The sequence below is a fragment of the Elephantulus edwardii genome, unplaced genomic scaffold, assembly GCF_000299155.1.
Source record: "Elephantulus edwardii isolate Elephantulus edwardi_28Jun2011 unplaced genomic scaffold, EleEdw1.0 scaffold00020, whole genome shotgun sequence".
Taxonomy (NCBI): domain Eukaryota; kingdom Metazoa; phylum Chordata; class Mammalia; order Macroscelidea; family Macroscelididae; genus Elephantulus; species Elephantulus edwardii.
The window spans coordinates 14,312,699-14,330,514 of record NW_006399770.1 but is presented as its reverse complement, the minus strand read 5'-3'; the positions used below and the strand labels follow the sequence as shown (position 1 = coordinate 14,330,514).

General features: G+C 41.3%; 1 protein-coding gene across 2 annotated transcripts in view; it reads right to left on the bottom strand.

Moving 5' to 3' along the window:
- Window positions 1-17,816, bottom strand: part of CDC14A (cell division cycle 14A) — a 223,504-nt gene that overhangs the window by 50,171 nt on the left and 155,517 nt on the right. For both annotated transcript variants that reach the window (XM_006882445.1, XM_006882446.1), the window contains exon 9: window positions 10,789-11,019. In XM_006882445.1, the coding sequence (XP_006882507.1) occupies window positions 10,789-11,019 (231 nt within the window). The remainder of the gene's footprint in view (window positions 1-10,788; window positions 11,020-17,816) is intronic.

The following is a 17,816-nucleotide window of genomic DNA, read 5'->3' as shown; positions in this document are numbered from 1 at the left end:
TAGCTACAATATCCCTAGTAAAAGAAAAAAGTCATCATGATCTTGAGAAACCATTGAGTTGAACCCAAAAGCCTTCAGGAATGAATGCTTTCACCATCCATGAATGCTGTCAGGGCAGTGCTGGGTCCATGAAGGCCACTTGCAAAGCCCCACCTGTCAGATGCTGTCAGGGCAGTGTTGGGTCCATGAAGGCCACTTACAAAACCCCACCTGTCAGACATCTTCCTGCTCCTCATGCCTGGTCAAAGTCTACAGTGAGATAAACCTGTAGGTCAGCAGTTCTTGTGTAGAACCCTGGAGTCAGTGTCATAGTTGTTATTTTGTTAGGAAAAAGAATTCTATAATCAAAGGTAACAGGTAACCACAGAATCAAGTGCTTAGCCTCTAGTGGGTTTTCAGAGGCTGTAAATCATACGAAAGGAGACTTCTCATCTTCCTCCCACAAAGCAGCTCGTGCATTTGAACCCCTTACCATTGAGCTGGCAGCGCAATTCCTTATCTAGCATCCATCTAACCTATTATTACATCAATGATGTACCTATCATGTAATCATCCTAATCTCTGCTTAACACCATAGGATTTTACTATTTCCTGATTCAGTAGGTACTGATGGAACACATACTAGTATGAAAGCTAAGAGGTAGGGTTGTAGTGAAAAAAAAAAAAACAAAACAGAGTCTTTGCACTTGTAAATGAAGCAAGTAATTGCAGAATTAGAAAGAAGTATGCAAGGTTAATTTCCTGAGGCAATTTCCTTTCTCAAAAACTTTCACGTCAGGACACTTTCTTTATATTAAATCAAGGGTCTATAAAAGCACTTGGGTGGCACAGTGCAGTAAGGGTTGTTGAGTTCAGGATAGAATTTACCAGGAGGTATTTCAAAAGAATAAGGCGGGAAGTGTCTTCATGTACAGATTTACAGCTTCAGAAACCTAATAGTGTCATAAGGTCTCAATGAGTCACAATCAACTCAATGGCTGTAACTGGGTTCACCTGTTATAGAAGACAACGTATATAACAAAACTAGAAAGTACACACTATGTTTATTGCGGCTTTGTTCACAATAGCAAAGAGTTGGAAACAACGCAAGTGCCCATCAACAAATGAATGGATAGAGAAGCTGTGGTATATTCGCACAATGGAATACTATGCTGCAGTGAAAAACAAGGAACTCATGAAATATTCTACAAAATGGGTGACCCTGGAGGACATTATGCTGAGTGAAATATCTCAGTCACAAAAGGACAAATACTGCATAATGCCACTGTTATAAGAGGACTGACATAGGGGTTGGGGGAGACTGAGAAAGAGGAGATAAATTACGTATACTGCATCGAAACAGATGAGGGAGAGAACTGTTTAAAAGGGATATATGATTAGGTATTATTGTCATAACAGGAGTCCAGAATGAAGGCTGCTCAGTGGAGCGGACTTGGTGGGAGGGATTGTATAACAATAAAATATTTTTTCTTTTACTTTTAAAAGAGAAGAACGAATAGGGGAGGAGGGGTGGACAGAGAGAAAAATGCAACATCTGCCTGCATGAGGTTTACAACAGTGAAACAACAATGTTCAGATACATGGGCTCTTTCTTTTTCCCTCTTAGACTTCTTGAAATGAAATTCAACCTATACATTTGTAATTAAGCAACACAAACCATGAGCAAAGTACTATGGTGGGCTATTTTTTAACTGTTTAAAACTTGTTCACATATACTTTTTCCTCATAGAAAGATAAAGAAATGTTCTAACCTATGTATAAATATAAGATTCAACTAACATTTCAGTGAAATATTTATTCACTGCCTACAAGATAGCCAGAGTTCTTCTGCTCTTAGTATAAGGATATAAACAAGAACAGGATATAAGTCTTGACCATGGTAAGGTATCAAACTAGTTGTGGTGGTGGTGTTGTTTGGTGTCATCGAGTTGACTATGACTCATAGTGACCCTAGGAACAATAGATCTGAGCCCTGTCCTATCCTGTGCCATCCTCACGCTTCCTGACACATTAGAACACATTGCAGTAGTCACCATGTCAACCCACTGGTCAAGAGTGTTTCTTTCCTTTGCCAACCCTCTACCTTTCTAAGCATCATGTCCCTCTCCAAGGACTAGCCCCTCATAGCGGCATGCCTGAAGTATGTGAGCTGAAGCATCATCATCTTTGCCTGAAAAGAGGACTCTGGCTGCACCCTTTCCAAGACATAATTATTTGCTCTTTCAGCAGTCCATGGGATGTTCAGTGCTCTTCTCCAACACCACAGCTCAAAGGCATCAATTATTCTTCTGGCATCCTTAGTCATTGTCCAGCTCTCAGATGCATGGCAAGTGATTAGAAAGACCATGGCCTGAAACAGATGCACCTTAGTCCTCAAACTGACATCATACTCCTTAATAATTTGGAGAGCTCCCTAACTGCAGACTTTCCCAAAGTAATACGTCTCCTGATTTCCTGTACCAAGCGTGTTAATCATGGATCCAAGCAGGATGAAGTTGTTGGCAGTTTCAATCTTTTCTCCATCTATCATGATGTTGCCTATCGGTCCAGTGGTAAGGATCTTTGTTTTCTTGACACTGAGATGCAATCCAAATTGAAGGCTGTATTCTTTGATTTTCTGCAACAAGGGCTTCAAGTCCTCCTCACTTTTAGAAGGAGGTTCTGTCCACTAATTGTAGACCCAAGTATAATAACCAAAATGCAAAAAGCAAAGAAATTAAGCTTAAACTAAAATTATATGTTCAGAGAAAGAGGAGCAAGTGTGAGCTGATGTCTTCAAAGCCTATGACATGGGTGGCAATGGACTTTGGCAGGCTTGAACTGGATTGACACAGTGGCTGCAAGAATTGGCTCAAATGTAGCAATAATTGTGAGGTTCATGCTGGGCAGGCAATGCTTCCTTCTGTCATGCACAGGGTCATTAGGAGTCAAAACCAATTCAATACCAATGACTAACAACAATAAACACAAACAGTAGGAGATAAGAACGACGGTGGTTCAGTGACAGATTTCTCAACATTCCAAGGGGACTAGGAAGAAAGACGTGGAGATCTACTACTAAAAATCAGTCTGTGAAAACCCTGTAGATCACAAGAGTCTGATCAGCAGTCCATTAGACTAGTACAGGACTGAGCAGCATTTTGCCCAGTTGCACATGGAGTTTCCATGGGCTGGAGGCTAGCTCAATGTTGGCTGGCTATCAGCTAGCAAAACCAAATAGCAGAAAGGTGACCAAACAGTTTGGGCAGATGAATCAGAAAAGTTAAAGCTTAGTTGGTCTATACACAACTACTGTGTCTCAAGTGGAAAATAAGATCAGATGAGGATGAAAAAGTATCAAAGATACCAATCCAGTGCTAGTGGAGGAATGTGTACTTGGGTAAGTGGTGAGTGAACCAAAGGTGCTGAGAGTGTCAAGTTATTGCCAGGAGTCCCAAATCCAGACAGAGGGTGCTCTGAGATTGACTAATCATGCCTACTTTATATGTGCACAGTTACTTCTCAGACAGGTGCAGATGATCCTTTGATGAATTAAATCCATTCATTTAAAAAGTTATCAAATTTATGACGTGTTTAATAGATAATAAACATAGAACTATAGTCATGACAAAAGCAGTGTTTTTCTTTACTCAATAAAAAAGTGAAAAATGGGGTAGCTGTATGTTTGAGGTAAGAAAATGATATGACAAGAGCAGATGTATCTGGCAGCAAGGGAACCACAGAGCTGAGCTAAACGACTGGGGCAAGGGAACAAGAGGCTGACAGGGATGAGGGTTGTCAAGGTAACCAGAGGAAAAGCTAGATTAGAATTACAATTTTGCTTGTATCACTGCACGATCCTGGATAAATCTGGCCTGAAAAGTCGGTACTGCTGATGTCATTTAGTTATAAAAGGAAAATGGGAGAATTGATGCCTTCATTTTTCACAATGAAGAATTATCTACTTAAGGTCAAACAAAGGGAATTAACTGCCTCTAACAACCCCAGTACCCAGTACTTGGAAATACACTGTAGTTCACCAAATCTGAGACATCATCAGGTCTAAAACACACCACTGGGTGTTAGTCAAGCAGTGACTGTGAGAATGGTACAGGATGGGACAAGCTTTCATTCTGTGGACCCTGGAATTGCTATGGGTGGGAGCCAATGAGACGACCCTTAATACCACCACCAAGAATGAGAGAGTGCTGCTAACAGGGCAATTCATTTTAAAAGGCCTTGAAATGTTCAGAGATGTTACAATACATTTCTCTAAATGGATGTTTCTCAAACATTTTTAAAATAATAATAATAATAATATTTATTATTATTATTATTATTATTATTATTATTATTATTATTACCTCTCCCAGAAGATTTTTTAGACATTTTCCCCATAGTCATTTCACCCCACTAATGAAATTTTATTATGAAAAATATTTATTTATTTATTAGAGGCATATCTATGCTTTTTATACAAAAAAATGAAAGCATTTCATATCTTCTTCTCACCTTAAAAAAAAAAAAATTGCCTCCTAGGGGGCAATTCCCTCCAGGGTTGAGAATGCATATGATAAGCTCATGTGGTACAGGTGCCTGGATTCCCTTAGTGTTAAGCCTTTTTGTTTGGTTTTTCTTAAAATAAAAAAAAAGAAAAGAAATCTTATTTTAAAGCATTGTTTTAAAGATCAGCGCAGGGGGGAGTGTGTGTGTCCTGTTTCATTGGAAACACTTTTTTCTGAAATACTTCTTCCCGAGCACATATCAACATTCTTTGGAAAAGACTGAATGTACTAATGACCTTAAAGGGCCACTTCTTGTAATACTAAATGTTAAAATTCATCTTTCTGTTTCTCCCCCAGATAACTGGCAGGACTGTGGGGAGCCATGTAAATAAAACACAGATGAGGGACAAGGGTGGGAATCAGGGCCAGATCCCTCTTCCTTGAAGTCTTAACTTCAGGTTTCTGTCTGAAGAGGCCTCCTTCACAGAAAAAAAACACTCACTGCTCCCCTCACGGGTACCAGGAGCCTTCACCCTCAGTAAGGCTCCCTGTGACATGCACTCCACAACCTAATAAGGCAGTGCAGAAATATTTCAAATTTCTCCATTGCTTCCCCTTTTTGAGAGAAAATAACCTCCTCACAGAGCCTGTAATTTACATCTATAAAAAGAATGCACTTATGGCTCCATAGTTAGGCACTCCTGCCACAGCTGAAGAGAATAGGAACAATTTCTCCAAGTTTCTATATAAACTTTTAAAAAATTTAAAACATTCAAAATTAAAAGCCTCCCTGGCACAGCACAAAATGTTGAAAAGTCTTCTATTTATAAAAACTCAAGCAACGACCGTTTTCTAATCGCAGGTGATTTCTGAAATCCCTATAGAACGTCAATGATTACATACCAAAACATTATGACATTTCTGCTTTCTTAATCATTAGTATTTGGGCTAGAAAATTTCAAGAAGTCAAAGCCTTCTCTTTCATCAGCTACAAGGTGTGGTGCAGTTATCAAAGCGTTGTAAGGTTTCACAAATTCCCAGTGAATTCATTACTAGTTGGTCTCCTGATATAAATACTTCTTGTGGAGGCATCAATTAGTCATTCTCTTCCCAGCACCTACCAAAGTTCATTTGACATAGGATAAGAGTCTCTCTTCCTTTTCCTTTTAGTTCAATTAAAGTGCTCAGCAGCTGCTTAAATTACCAAGAAATTAAATCGACTTAATTAGGGCAGATGTCAAAATAATTAAGAGGCCTATGGTAGACAACTATGCTATTAAAAGCAATACAGCTGTAATTAAATGGAAGGTGTGATCCTCGTAAAAAGAGCCTACCTGTGTGCACAAGTGGAAGCAATGGGAAGAAGCGTCTCATAAAGACATCACAAGCCATTAACTATGACCTTGCTATGTCAGAACTGACTTGGGTGCTAAAGATTCTGCTTTTAAATTAAAAACGCTAATCCTGCTGCAACCTAAGAGAATTCTTAATTTGTCACCCTTAACAGGTCAAGGATATAATACAGAGAATACCTGTAACAAGAATGCTTGAAACCAAACAGTTTCACTTCCACAATATTCCTGGTCGGTTAATACTGGCACTCCCCTTTAAGGCTAAGATTAAAAGGACACTGTGTTTTCTCGCACACTTTGCACATCTTCTTCATGGAATTTGTCAAGCCAAGACACGACCTTCACACTGATAAACTGCATGATCTATTGATAACGTACTAATAAATAGTTAAATTAATCCCAGTAAGAATACTGGTTTTTACGGCACAAAGCCAACCTTTGACTGACTAAGCCTAAGAATTTCTCTAAAAATAAGGTAGCTGCCATATTCACACCAGCTCATTCCCGTCAGTACAGGAAATACCTGAAATACTGGCTTTATCTTGGACCTATGTAATTTCTGACAAAATGGGTTGGAAAGGAAAACTGAGGGTTCTAATAAATCATATCTGGGACAAAGCAGCTCACCTCATGTCCCACACTTCCCTCAAAGGGTCTCCACTCATGTCAAAGATTTTAAGTCCCTAAAGACAGGTTCCCTTCTGGTGGCAAGGGAAAGGGGGAAGGAGCTGGTTCTGCAGGATCAGGTAAGCCTGCCTTCAGGGGCCCACGGCGAAATCAGGCCAATGCGGCTCCTTTTCTTCGCTCTGGGTCTCAGGTAAAATGAAGCTTCCCAGAGCTGCTCACATGTTCAGCAAAGTACCTCCACCTACTCAAATCTTAAACATAGAAACAAGGGCCTACAGAACGGTATTTTAATTTGTCAGAACCAAAGCCCTGCTCGACTGAGTAAGGCAGTTCCAGCAGCACCAAGTGCATGAAAAAGAACGGTGCAAACCTACTAAACAATAGACGACACTGCTTTAGTTGGCTCCAAGAAACGAAAAATCAGGAGAACAGCACCACCCCGTGGCCTAATGAAAATTGCATGTGAGGAACAATAAGTCTGGGTTTCAAACCCTTTCCCTCCTCAGTTAGACCTCCTGCTGAGAACTTGCCTGGCCTAGCAATATTTTGAGCTGTTAGCCAAAAAGCGGGAGAATCAAACCAATTGCCACTTCGAGAGAGAAAAATGGGGATGTTTTCTCCTGTAAAAGATTTACAACCTCAGAAATTTTATGGAGGCTCATCACGTGCCAGAAGCAACAACAGATGGTTTCTAGATCTCCAGGTGATTTGTATAAATCTCCAAATGATTCTGAGATAGGCATCAGAATCCTGTTAAAAAGTAGATATGATAGGGTATCATGGTTATCACAGGAGTCCAGAATTAAGGTTGCATAGTGGAGTCTACTTGGGGCAGTGGGAGGGGTGGGAGTGGGGGATTGTATATCAAAGAAAGAATTTTTCTTTTACTTTTCAAAAAGAGGAGCGAAGGGTGTGGGGAGGGACTGGGAGAAAAGTGCCACAATGAATGAATGGAAATCCAAAATCTCTGCAAGTGTTCATTAAAATTGTTGTTGTTATGTGCCATTGAGTCACTTGCGACTCATAACAACCCTATGTACAACAGCCCTAAACTTAATAAAATAATTTTTTTTTAAAAAAGTAGGTTCTGATTCAGTATATCTGGGGTTCCTGTTGACCTTAGTCGGAACCAACTCATAATCGACCCTCTGTCAGGTTTCCAGAGGCAGTAAATCCCATAAAAGGAGATTTCCCATTTTTCTCCTGTAGAGCAGTTGGTGGATTTGAACCATAGGCTGTTGGGTTGCCAGAACAACTGCACGTCCTCAACAGAGGGTGGAAATGGAATGACCCATTTTGAAACCCTGCTGGAGATTCCACTCTTAGGTGTCAAAAAGTAATTTCTAATCCCTGAAATCAAAGACCTAGTAAAATATCTCATCATAAGGGAAAATTGAAAACGGAATGTAAGTCTCCTCAGAGTTTAACAACTAAGCTTAGAGAAAATGCCATTTCGGTTTTTTAAGCTGACTCATTTAATCTTGCTAATGCAAAGCCTATACTTGGACCAAGAGGCAGTCGTCAGAACAGAGCAGGGTAACACTGCATGGTTCAAAATTGGGAAGGGTGGTACGCCAGGGATGTGTCCTATCTCCATACCTTTTCAACCTGTATGCAAGAGCAGATTATCCGAGAGGCTGGGCTCTTTGAGGAGAATTGTGGCGTCAGGATTGGTGGAAGATCTATTAACAATCTGCGTTATGCAGATGACACAACCCTGCTTGCTGAAACTGAGGAGGACCTCATGCACTTGCTGCAGAGGGTCAAGGACTGCAGCCTTCACTATGGACTGAGGCTCAATGTCAAGAAGACAGATTCTCACCACTGGACCAATTGGTAGCATCAGGATGGATGGCAAAGAGATTGAGATTGTTCACAGCTTCAGTTTGCTCGGCTCCACGGTCAACACTCTTGACACCAGCAGCCAGGAAATCAAAAACGTATTGCGATGGGAAAGTCTGCTGTTAGGGACCCCTCTAAAGTACTCAAGAGCGAAGGTGTCTCTCTGGAGACTAAGGTGCGCCTGATACAGTCCATGGTCTTCGCAATCACTTGCTATGCATCAGAGAGTTGGACAATGACTAGGGAGGATAGAAGGAGAATTGAAGCCTTTGAGCTGTGGTGCTGGAGAAGAGTATTGAATGTACCATGGACTGCCAAGAAAACAAACAGATTCATCCTGGAGAGGGTTAAATCAGGCAACTCCTTGGAGGCAAGGATTCTGGGGCTTTGTCTGACATACTTTGAACATGCTGTAAGGAGAGACAGGTCCTTGGAGAAGGACATCATGCTTGGTAGGGTGGAGGAACAACGCAGGAGGGGAAGACTCTCTATGAGGTGGATTGACTCAGTGACTGGGGTAATCGGGATGGGTGTGTCAGAGGCAATGCGATTGACACAGGATAGAGCAGGGTTTAGGGCTGTTGTACATAGGGTCGCAATGAGTCGCAAACGACTCTACGGCACATAACAACAACTACGTTTATGATTAAGGGGGCTGTGGAGACATAGGTTACACATCTGTCAGTTCTAATCCACCGCAGTTCTGAGCAATCTCCTTCCATGCAGTTGACAGCTTGAAAAATCCAACAGAAGGTCAGCTATGAGTCAGTGCAGACTCCATGTCAATGAGTTCTAATTCTGATTTTTTTTAACTTAGGATTGCCAGACAACCCTAAGTGGATTGTGTCATGCAGTATTTGAAACACAAACAAGGGGGGGGGGGAACACCAAAAACACAAAACACTGTAATAATGCAACAAAACTGTGCCAGGCTGCTAACCAAAAGGTCAGTGGTTCAAATCCACTAACCATTTCCTGAGAGAAAGATCTGCAGTCTGCTCCATAAAGATGTACAACCTCCGAAAGGCGACAGAGGTCTGCCATGTGTGGGAATCAACTCAGTGATAATGGGTTGGGGTTTTTGTTTACCCAAAATGAAATGTGGCTGGGTTTCTTCTCTTTTCATTTGTTAAAACTGACACTTTGCAGCTCTTATAATCTGCACAACCTCTGTCGCAATGTTGGCAACTGGCAGACTTACATAACCAAAACTTTCAGTTCAAAGTGGCAGCAACACATTATCGTCAAGTAAACCATCTGATTCATTCTGCAGTAGTGCCCTAGCAACTGGCAGAGAAGACACTCCGCTCCAAGATGAAAAAGACTGAAAAGTGGAAAAGCAGAGTACGAGCCAGGGTCCACATGGCTTATAAAATGAGAACACTGAGTATCTGATGGAGTCTCTGATTGGCATAAGCAGTTAACAGGCCCAGTTACTAAACAAAAAGGTAGGAAGTTCAAGTCTATCCAAAGATGTCTTGAGAGAATGGGCTGGGGATCTACTTCTGAAAGCTCACTCCTTCCACACCCTACAAGAGCACAGTTGTACTCTGACACAGAGTCACCATGCAGACTCGACCAGACAACAACTGGCTTAAATATCAAATGGAGGAGGAATAGAAAACAGAGGAGATTCTAGGAGGAAAGCTTAGCTTTTGACTGGGGGCATCATGCTTGGAAAGGTGGAAGGTCAGCATAAGAAAACTTCAAGGAGATTGATTAAAAATAGGACTGTGGCCACCAAGCTCACTGTGTCAGAGATGATAAGGATGGGACAGTGTCGCCCCATTGTTCATAGGGTCAATATGAGTCAGACTCAACCCAAAGGCACTTACCAACAACAGCAGCTTTTTGACAGTTTAACCTATTTAAAGGCACTCCTGCCAGCCTGAAGGCACTGTTGCTATTATTTTCCTCTATATGACAAGAGCTTAAAGGTCAGAAAAGGTTTTGTCAAGTCAGTCACACTACCTCCCACCAGCTGCCCAGAGGCAAACCAGAATCACTTGACTAGAGTTACTTGTTCTTTTATTATTTTAATAGAATTTTATTTTAATTGTGATTTTAATGAGCATTTGCAGAGAAGTTAGATTTTCATTCATTCACTGTTGCATATTTTGCCCCCTGATTCATTCTGTTCCCCTTCTCCTCCCCCAGTTCACTTGTGTTTTGTTGGTTGTTGTTTTTTTAATATTCATTTACTGTTGCACAGTAATCTACCCACCCCCAAATCCTCTTTGCAATGATATACCTCTTATTTTGGGCTATTGTTGTACATATAATGCCTATTCATGCATTCATTTTGGACAGTTATTTTATCTGTTCTAATGCAATGGTCATGATCTATCCATTCTTATCCAATTGCTCCTTTCCTTAAGGATAGGCTTGTTACAAAGGCTCTGTGCTTGAATTTTTTTTAAATGACGAAGCCTTTCAAGGCACTAGTGGCGTGGCTTTCTCGGCCTACCCGGGGGCCCACGCACCTTTGCAGTGCACGGCGATGGCACCATCCGTGTTCTCGCAGATGTTCAGGAAGCGCCGCACGATGTTATCACTGGGTGTGCTGCCGTCTATGAAGAACAGGTCGTAGTGCTCAAAGCCAGCATCTGTGAAGCGCTTTGCCTCATAAATCTTTTTATTCAGCCTCACGATTGCAGTCACGTTATGCTTTTTGAAATAAGGAAAGTAGGCTTCCGGGGCATGAAGGGGGTAACCTACAAGGGACGGGGAAAAAAACCAAACAATAGACTAAATGCATGAATTTCATCTTCTAAAACCCAGACACAAAAATACCCTTAAGGATAAGGTTTCTGTATCTCAACAGGGCTTAGGAGAAAAGCACTTTTGTGAGGGAGGAAAAAGACACAGTACACTTCTAAAAACAAATACCTGAAAAGAAATTCAAAAAACAAACAAACAAACAAAAAAAAACCCCAACACAGTAAACATCAGTTTTTCACTCTAAGTATCAGAAGTCACTAAAACTCAAATTTTCAAACTCAAGAGTCAAATCCTGGGAGTGTAACCTCACCACACACACACTTCTAAGTCAAACAGGCAAAACCCCACTGTCATTTGGGTTTGTGACACACAGACACGCTCTAGGGCAGAAAAGAATCGCCCCGGGGAGTTTCTGAAGCTGTAAATCTTCACTGAAGAAGGCTGTCACATCTTTCCTCTTCAGAGCCCAGGTTTGGTGGGTTCAAACCAGTTTGCAGCCAAATGATTTACTACTGCACCACCAATACTACTTCTTCCAAATAATGATGGTTTTAAAACTGTGGTAAAACTATGTAACAAAACATGTGCCATGTCCACAGTTTTCACCATGCTGTGCAACGATGATCATGATCCATTTCCAGGTTTTTTCAATCACCCCAAACAAAAACTCTGTCTCCTAAATGGTGAGCTTCCCTCTCCGCTCCCTGGTATCCACAGTGTTTTCAGATCTGTACACAATTTCCAGTTCTAGATATTTCATTCACACAGTTTGTCCTTTGTGACGGTACATGTCTCTCAGCCTTCCCACATCCCTTACATGTTGCCACATGTATGGGGCTTCAGTTCTCTTTACGGCACAGCAAACAATATCCATATAAATGTTACCACTAGATTGTATGTGTTCATTCATATATTGTCAGGCATTCAGGTTGCTTCTATCCCTCAAACAAAGGCATTCTTGAAGAACTCAAACATGCAGAGGACTAAAATAAGTCTACGGCATTTTGCTCCCACTTAAGCATTATTCTCCATTTGACAAAAAAAAATTCAACTACAATTAAAACCTTTCTACCAAATATATAGTTTCAGTCTGAAGTAAAATCCCCTCACAAAGAATATTCATGATTATTAAGTATGATTTATAAACTAATCTGAGACTCTTGGGTTGCTGTGTACCATCAAGTCAGAAACAACCCATAGTTGACCTTCCAGTGAGTTTTCAGAGGCTGTAAATCACAAAGGAGGAGAATGCCTGTCTTTCTCTTACAAAGCAGCTGGTGGATTTGAACCACTTACCTTGGAAATGGCAGCACAACTCCTTACCACTAGGCCACCACAGCTCCTATCAGAGACCCCAGGCCGCACAAATGATTTCGTGCTCAGCCACTAACTGTAAAGCTGAAGGTTTACATCCATACAGAGGTACCTCAGAAGAAAGGCCTGGTGATCTATTTCTAAAAAAACTAACACCCGAAACCCTGTGGAGCACAGTTCTACTCTGACATCCTCCCCACCGAGTCAGTATCAATGCGAAAACTAGTCTTCAGGCTAGTCACAATTATAATTTCTCTGAGTCCTTAAACTGCTTAAATCCTTAAACTGCTTAAATTCAAATTGGCTTTAAAATAAAAATAAACTCGCTGACCTTAAGTCGGTTTTGACTCATAGCAATCTTCCACCAGTTTCTGAAGTGGGAATCTTAACAAGAGATGGCTTCCCATCGTTCCCCAGCAGAGTCACTAGAAGATTCAAACCTCCGGGGACATGTGGCTGTTTGGTTAGCAGCACAACACACTGCAGATACACCACCTCATCTATCCTTCTGGCTCGTATTCTACACTGTGAATATTTACATTTTTCCACTGGACAGAAAACAAGCTAATTTCCTGTACTGTATAGACAAAGTCATGTTAATAAGCAGCTTCAGGAAGTCCAAAGGAGTTGAGCTGCTGACCAAGAGGGAGCACATCTCTGGCAGTTCCAATCCACCAGTGGCTCCATAGAAGAAAGACGCGTCACCTCCTCCCTTGGAAAATTAACAGCGTCTCTAAGCCGGTTCTGACCAGATGGCAATGAGAGAGAGGTAGGTGGTGGTGTAGGTAGAGTTGCCTGCAGATCAAAGCGACTCTGAGAACAACAGATCGGAACCTTGTGCCATATTCTCCATCTCCACCAGGTTAATCACTGTGCCAGCCCATCCCCATCCGCACTGCTAGTCTTCCCCCTTTCACCGCCTTCTACCTTTCCCAGCACAATGGCAAAGTGGAAAGTCCCATGCTTAGTGCACACTGCCATCTTGTGGGGGCTCGTTTAACTGCATAAATCTAGAAAAAAAATTGGCCAACTGCAATCAAACCTAGCACCAGGGACACTACTTGCTTTATTTTAAAAATATCTTTATTACCTAAAAATAATTTTTTACATTTCGTTTAAAAATGCCTTCCACTACTAAAAACACGTAGGTTCAACAACAAACTAAAAAGTAGGAAATAATTCAATCTTGAAAGGATCTTGAAACTGATTAAGAAACTGAAAAAGTTATGTTTTGGTGAGTTATTTTTTTGGAAGAATTGGTGCTTTGCCTCTAAACCTCATTCTATTGGAAAGGATCCACTATCGTGTAAATACGACTGAACTACAGATTTACAGGGATTACAGACACGTAACCTAGACTGTCCAATCAGCCCAGGCTCCAAAGAGAATTGGTTTCTCAGGACAATGATTACCAAAACTGAAAACCATTCAAGGTGTCCTGCCTCACTGAAAAAGAGGGAATTTGCTATTGTTCAAAATTCATGCACAGTAACAGCAAAGTTGACCAGGAAGCTCCGTGCTGCATCTCTGGGTTTATTTTCTACTCCTATCCTGCTTTCCTGGTTCTTTCCACTATTAGCTCCAACTCCCAGTCTCTGTGATGCTGGAATCTGTAGATAACATTTCCCAGGCTACGTTCCCAACAGGCTTCCTGTCAGTGCTAAAAATGGAGGCCCTTCCAGCAGCTGAAGTCCACAGGAGAGATGGGCCTTCTCCTAGTTCCCAGGCCAGCATCACCCCAGCAGCCAGGAAGGAACGGCCCAGCCTTTCCAGTTTAGTTCAGCAGGCCCAGTCCCAAACATAATTGGTAATTAGTTTAACTAAAACAAATTATTTAGACTTACTAAATTATGAATGTATCACCAGGTGAGCTCACTCCAGAGGCTGGAGCACAGCCTCCTAATCCCCACTTTCTAACCCCCAAATCCAAGTCCAGGCTGTGTGGCCTTTCCAAAGACCCAAACCAGCCCCCTCTGGCTTCTGCTCAGAGTCCCAGGTTCTGGTAATCCTACTCACTTCTCTCTTGTTTGCCAATCTTAAAGGCAGTATCCATATTGACACATAGTGCTCTTTCTAGTTTTGATAAATCTTTCTTTATGACAAATGATATTGCATTCCCTGTGTTCTAATATGTGGCTGGTTTCTGTTTACTTGCCTGAACCCTGGTGATACTGCTTCTCCCTCCAATCCTAAAACAAACCTAACACTCTAAGCTGTGTCCAACTAACTTCCAATAAACTTGGATTTCATTTACAAGAGTTAGTTCTGCGGTCTGCAACCAAAAGCCCTAACTGATTTCCTTTGTCCAAGTCCATCCAGGGAACGGAAGCAGAACTGGAAGGCAGGCCTTAACCAGTTCACAGTCCAGATAGACATTCTTTTCACAGGCCATGCTGCTTTTGAGCGAACAAATATTTATATCCGATTTATAATCTTTTGCAAAGAAATAGTAACTGAAACACACACACTTAGACAAAATGAATGTTTTCCTACAAAGAAAAATTCAGTGTGTTTTCCTAGCTGGTTTATTTACTCTAACAACTTCCTGTTAACGGCGTACAGCCTAAAAGCAAAAAAAAGGACTATGGCTGGCATAAGAGCTTTCCTGTTTTGTGTGGCATGGGAGGAAGAAGGATCCACTGAGTTCCTACCATACTGTGCACCTCCGCCAGCACACCTATCACCACTACGCAAGTGGTTGCTTGTGTCTGTCTCTTCCCTTCACCCCAACTTGATAAGGACTTCTCTTCCCACATAAGAATTTCTTTCAGTAGGAAATGGCATATAATAGGTAATATATAGAACCTAGATTTTTTAAAAATTATGCTATTTTTGTGGAAAAAACATTGGGGGAAACTATCCAAATACAGCAAGAGGACATTGATGAGATAAGAATAATAATGGCAATAAAAGCAACTACCCTTTATTGAGTGCTTACTATGTGCCAGCCACTTGAATGAGGATGATGGCATTATACCTACATTTACAAGTGGTGTTGCTTGGAAAAGTTCACTGTCTCATGCATGCACAGTAGTGAGAACAAGCACCAAAACCCAACCCCAGGTTCCATCTTGTAACAGCCCTCCATTGGGTTTCCAAGGCTGTAAATGTTTATGAGAAGAGACTGCCCATCCTTCTTCGCAAGTTCTTGGTGGGTTTGCACTGCCTGGCAGTCAAATTCCAAGACTTAAATTGCCGCTGATTTCAGGCAAGCTCCAACTTAGATCTATGTTTTGGGCAATATGGGAACCTTGTGAGCAGATCAGTAAATGAGAGCTTCATGAATTCAATGAGTTCCCAAAAATCTCATATGTGCACACCCATGTTTATCGTGGCTTTGTTCACAATAGCAAGGAGTTGGAAACAACCTAAGTGCCCATCAACAAATGACAGATAGAGAAGTTCTGGTATATTCACACAATGGGATACTACGCTGCATTGAAAAACAAGGAACTCATGCAATATTATTCAATATGGTGACCCTGGGAGGACATTATGCTGAGTGAAATATCTCAGTCACAAAAGGACAAATACTGCTTGGTGCCACTGTTGTAAAACAGGATTGACCTCGGGGTTGGGGGGAGACCGAGAAAGATGGGTTCAATAATGTATACTGCATTGAAACAGATGAGGAGGAAAACTGTTTAAAAGGGATATGTGATTAGGTATTTTTGTCATGACGGGAGTCCAGAGCAAAGGCTGCATAGTGGAGTGGACCTGGGGGGAGGGATTGAAAACAATGAAAAGAATTTTTCTTTTATTTTTCCAAGAAGGGAGTGTACTGGGGGGAGGGTTGTGAGGGAAGAAAAGTACAACAATGAATGAATGGAAATCCAAAGTCTCTGTAAATTTTCATTGAAATTAATAATTTAAACAAATTTTTTTTAATCTCATGAATTTCTAGTGGTGGGGAAGAGATTTCTTTCTCTAAAGTGCTTAATATTAGTCATAACAATAAACAAAATATTTCATCATGTTTTCAGGTATGTTGTTAGGAGACACCAGTCCTTGGAAAAAGACATCATGCTTGGAAAGGTGGAATGTCAGTGAAGGATGGGAAGACCATCAATGATATGGATTGACATAGTGATTGAAATGGGCTCAGTTAAGCAGAGATGAAGATGGCACAGGAGCTCTGGTGGCCAGGTGGAAAGAAGCTGCACTACAATCCCAAAGGCATGCAGTTTGAAGTCACCAGCTGCTCCTCCGGAGAAGGATGGCAATCTCCTCCCATGTGATTAACTGCTTCTGAAAACCCACCAGAGGGTCAGCCGTGGGCCCATTATCCTCAGAATAACAAAAGGCAAAACAAAGTGCTATCAACACATCTGAATGTTTTTGGTGGGATGCTTGTTTTAGCCTATATCCCAGAGCAGGTAAGGAGCTCAAAGAGCATTCGCCTTGCCCTTTCACCATCTGACCACTAGATGGGGCGCTGGGCCAGTAAAACACATGCTCACTGTCTGACAGCAAGAATTGATCAAGACCAGACACAGAATTTCAGATCATCAGTTCATCTCATCTTCTCTAGGCCCCTCATTTTAAAGCTGTTCAACAACTTAGAGCAGTATGACCGAATGACAAGTCCATCCAAATCATTGAGTATAAACTGCAAAATGAGCAGCAAAGAATAGGAAGAAAGAAAATGTGGTTTATAAAGCACATAAATGGTAGATTGTAGTATCTGCTATATTATTAGTACCAGGAGTGTCAGCTACCCTTGTCTCTGATAAATAAAAATCTACTGAAGAGCAAGGAAATAATCAAGCTCTTCTTTTCCACATAGTCCCACGGGGGCGGGGGGCGGGAGGAAAGCCTCATTGCTCTCTGTGACACAAGCACACACTAACGCATTCAGCCTAGGTCCCAAGATTTTAGGGCTTCCTTTTGCTACATCCTAGCAACAGCTAGATTGTTAATTCCTTAAAAGTCTCTGCTTCTCTACAAACAAACCCCTAAAATTATTTGCAAGGTTCCTCAGGATACACCAAGTTTCTTGGTTTGAGAGGGAAAGGGGAAAAAAGAATAGGTACTAAGATTTCACTATAATTAGATCAAATTCATCAACTTCATCACAAATTTACTTCTTAAACTTAAAAAAAAACACACACACACACTTTAGCATTACAGCCTTTAGGGGGGAAAATTATACTAGGACTTTTTGAGTGGGCATCACATCTTAAAACGAGGATTGATAAACATTTTTCAATCTCAATCACAGATGAATCTGTAAAATACAGACTACGCAAAAATATAAGGTAACTAGTACATTTAGACTGCTTTGTGAATGACCACAATATTTGCATGAAAAGAGGTCCGTATCTTTAAAGTTGTTGTTGTTATGTGCCCTCGAGTCCTTTGCGACTCAGAGAGACCCTACGTACAACAGCCCTAAACCGTGCTCTATCCTGTGCCAATCTCATTGCCTCTGACACAGCCATCCCGATTACCCCAGTCACTGAATCAATCCACCTCA